Source organism: Oreochromis niloticus, linkage group LG22, assembly GCF_001858045.2.
Source record: "Oreochromis niloticus isolate F11D_XX linkage group LG22, O_niloticus_UMD_NMBU, whole genome shotgun sequence".
In the NCBI taxonomy this organism is placed as follows: Eukaryota; Metazoa; Chordata; class Actinopteri; order Cichliformes; family Cichlidae; genus Oreochromis; species Oreochromis niloticus.
Window position 1 is genome coordinate 1,473,181 of NC_031985.2, and position 3,892 is coordinate 1,477,072.

General features: G+C 43.5%; 1 protein-coding gene across 1 annotated transcript; it reads left to right on the forward strand.

The window, feature by feature from the left end:
• Nucleotides 1-1,374: 1,374 nt before the first annotated feature.
• LOC109196450 (uncharacterized) lies at nucleotides 1,375-3,453 on the forward strand. The gene is made up of 3 exons (XM_019350445.2): nucleotides 1,375-1,909; nucleotides 1,991-2,273; nucleotides 2,388-3,453. The coding sequence occupies exons 1-3, from the start codon at nucleotides 1,653-1,655 to the stop codon at nucleotides 3,045-3,047; spliced, it is 1,200 nt and encodes a 399-aa protein (XP_019205990.2). The 5' UTR covers nucleotides 1,375-1,652; the 3' UTR covers nucleotides 3,048-3,453.
• Nucleotides 3,454-3,892: the final 439 nt, after the last annotated feature.

Consider the following 3,892-nt stretch of genomic DNA (forward strand, 5'->3'; position numbering starts at 1 on the left):
TGAATCGAGGCTTTAATCCCTTCTCTCCTCTAACCCACGAACTCAAGTCACAGATATGTGAAAACCCTGAAGTTGGCTTTAGTAACTCCAGTTTTCACTCAGAAATAGCAAAACGTAGAGAAGAATGGAGGGATTACTGATGATTAAGAAGCCGGCGAGTAATCCACCGATGGGCCACGACTCCATCGCTCTGCTTGCCCGACAAAAGCCTCCAAAATCCCCCCGAAAAAGAAAAAAACAACTTCACTTCAAACAGCTGCTGTGAATGGCAGCAGAAAGCCTCCTCCTCCTTCAAAACCGCTTAGCAGGAAGCCTGAAAATAAACTGGGCCATGTGAACACGAGGCCTCAAATTCCCCGCGTATCTCAGCTGCCTCCCGATTGAGCGTAGATGTGATAATAACGCAGATCTTTCACGGCGCCGGTGTCCTGGAGATAAATCTTCAGAGGCGCAGGTGCTGACGGCACTGCTGAAAACAGCATTGTGTTTCTGTCAGATGCTTTCTGCTCACGAGCAGCTTCAGCTTTTTCCAGCTGCTCGTGCAGCTGCAAACGAGCAGGTGACGGCTGCAGGGCGCCGCTCCTCCATCACCACGTTTATACTCACTGTCCTCCGCACTTATAATGAGTTTGATTTATAGCTGCTCAGTTTTCTTGGACTTTCCTAAAGCAGCTCTTCATCATTGGCTGAAAGAGGCTGTATTAGCTCCTCCCCCTTGAAAGAAGCTTACTTCTGATTGGCTGCCCTTCACAAACAGGACTCACAGCAGTGAGGGGGCGATTGCAGCAGTCAGCACCAGCCTCTGCAGTTTAAATAAATACTACTCACATAGTTACTGTGATGATATGAATGTGTGTTTGTGGTTCCTCTGACTCAGACCGTGACACAAATATGGCAGGATTATCCTCTAAAGCAGAGACTGTGAGGCAATAATAAAACACAATCACAGGTAAAACTACAAGCAGACATCTCCCATGACGCCTGAAGGTGGCGCTGTAAAACCAGAGTTTGTTTTTGACATTATAAGATTATAATATTAAGAATCTGTTTCCTGAGTCACAGCGATTACCTGACATCATCATGAACTCTGCTGATCCAGGATCTGTTTTCCTGATCTGACCAGCAGGTGTCCCCACAGTGAAACCTGAACTCCTTCAGCGTGACTTTACAGTTTTTTACAGACGCATTGAGGTTTAGTGGAGGACACATTTCGCAATACTTAGGTCACTTTTGCAAAACTCCTCACACAGTGAGCACAACAGAAGTCTATGTGGGCTAAACTGAGGATCAGTTATCATTGTTTTGGCTCAAAATGCATTCAATGACTACATCTCTCAAATTTCACGAGTTATTTTCTCACTCAGACACAACAACTGCCAAAAATCTTTGTACGTACAGGACATTTTGCATGTACTTACATACTGTTTTCAAAACTGTTAAACTTATGGTCAAAACAATAACATAATGCAAAACTGAATAAGACAGCAAAATTCAACAGCAATATGTTATTGAAACATATGTTAAATCTAAAAATGCAGTTTAACCAGCCACAGCTGATTCTCATTGTAGATGAACATCTACACAGGTGTTACTCCTTCAATTTCATTACAAAAGGAGACAACTGCTGAATAGGTTTGTTTTGTGATGTAAACATGGACCCAGCCAGAAATGGAGAAGTGGCTGAAAGAGGAAGAAGAGTGGCTGGGAGGGGGCGAGGAATACGTATGCGTGGTGGAAGAAGAATACGAGGAAGATCAAGAGCTGTAGTCTCAGATGAGATCAGAGCTACTGTAATTGATCATGTAGTAAATCATGGTCACTCGATGAGAGAGGCTGGTCAGAGAGTGCAGCCAAATCTGCAACGCTCTACAGTGGCATCTATTGTTAGAGTTTTCCGGCAAACCAACAGGTAACTTGTATTCTGCAAGGGCATTTGCACATTTCAGACGTAAATAAGCTTTTGTGTAATTGTTGTTGGATTTCTGCTTAGGACTCAACGGTTACCTCACACAGGAGGGAGAGGACGGATGTTCACTGATGTGCAGGAAACTGCCATTGTTGATATGGTCATCAGAAACAATGGGATAAAACTCACTGAAATTAGACACAGAGTCTTGGCAGACAACGTTACTTTTGGAAATATTCACAGTGTAAGCATAACAACAATTTCTAGAGTCCTGAAAAAACATCAGGTCAGGATGAAACAGTGGTACACTGTGCCTTTTGAGAGGAACTCTGAACATGTCAAGCAACTCAGGAACCAGTATGTCCAGGTAAGATCACAATAAAATACAGATCTGTTTTTGAACAAAACCAAACACACACAAAGACAATTTTTACAAATTTACTACTGTAACAGCTTATGTTGCCTTGTGGATTTATGTTAGAGAGTCATGGAGATTGAAGGCAGGCAAACACACCACATTTTCATCTTTGTGGATGAGGCAGGTTTCAACTTGGCCAAAGCACGGAGACGAGGGAGGAATGTGATTGGGAAGAGAGCCACAGTGAATGTCCCGGGCCAGAGGGGTGCCAACATCACAATGTGCGTAGCAATATCCACTGATGGACTGCTGTTACACAGACCACTAATTGGGCCATACAACACTGAATGGCTCCTTGCGTTCCTGCATGATCTCTATGGAAGGGTTGTGCTAGGTGAGGAAAGGGATGCGGAGAGAAGGAATCAGCCAACATTTATAATTGTATGGGACAATGTGGCATTTCATCACTCCCGTGCAGTCACCGAGTGGTTTGCAGCCCATCCCAGAATGGAGTCTCTTTTCCTCCCACCTTACTCTCCATTCCTCAACCCCATAGAGGAATTCTTTTCCTCATGGCGGTGGAAGGTTTACGACCATCATCCACATGATCAAATGTCCCTCCTGGATGCAATGAATGCTGGATGCCTGGAGATATCAGCAGAAGATTGCCAGGGATGGATCAGGCATGCCAGAAGATTCTTTCCTAGGTGTATTGCCCTAGATGACATAAGATGTGATGTGGATGAGAACCTGTGGCCAAATGGAGAAGACCGAGTAGATTAGCATTACTATTGTATGTGTATCAGTGGATGGTGTGTATACAAATTCTTGTATTTTGGGATTACTCAGTGCAAAAAAATAAGAATACATAAACAAATATTAACGAATTCTGCATGATGTCTGATTCATTCCAGTAACATATATTGAAATTATGAACAGAGATGTGTCCTTGTTTTACACAAGAAAACACTGTGTGATGCTACATGTTGTTAGTGTTTTTTAGGTCATTGTTTTGTGGGTGACAAAGTGTGTTTGTCGGCTGTCAACCTTTGCTAGTGTTCTGGAAGAATGAGTTCATTTGAGACCTGAATAAAGTGTTTTGGTAGTTGTAGTGCATTTTGAATGTGAAATGAACTGCTTTGCCAAGCTGAGGGTCAGTTAGGAGAATTGTGTGAAGAGTTTTGCAAAAGTGACCTAAGTACTGAGAAATGTGTCCTAGGGGCTGTAAAAAAAAAAAAAACTGTAACGTGACGTAAAACATTTGTTTGAATTTGCTGCTCGTGCTTTGACCCGCTCGCCTCAACATCTCACTCGTTTGAGTGAAGTTTCTATCTGAGAGCAGCCGAGCCAATCAGCTGAATGCAAACAGAGCGAGAGATAAAGGAGGAGGAGGAAGAAGAGGAGGTGAATCTAATTTACTTGTCTGAGCAGCAGCACGGTGAACACACAGACGAACGGCCGACAGAGCGGACGAAGGCCGTCTGAGGTCTAATCAGCCTCGGCTTTGATATCAGCAGGTGAAAGTCATTTCAAACTTCACGCGGCTGCTTTGTCTTTCAGATTATGATTACTGTCTGATTATGAAGAGCTCCTCTGTCAGAGGCCAGCGCAGGTTTAACTCAAACTGT

Excerpts from the sequence above, each read along its gene's own strand:
- LOC109196450 (XM_019350445.2), top strand. The coding sequence starts at position 1,653 with ATGGACCCAGCCAGAAATGGAGAAGTGGCTGAAAGAGGAAGAAGAGTG. Across the intron at positions 1,910-1,990 it reads GTTTTCCGGCAAACCAACAG|GACTCAACGGTTACCTCACA; the intron begins GTAACTTGTATT and ends ATTTCTGCTTAG. Across the intron at positions 2,274-2,387 it reads TCAGGAACCAGTATGTCCAG|AGAGTCATGGAGATTGAAGG; the intron begins GTAAGATCACAA and ends GATTTATGTTAG.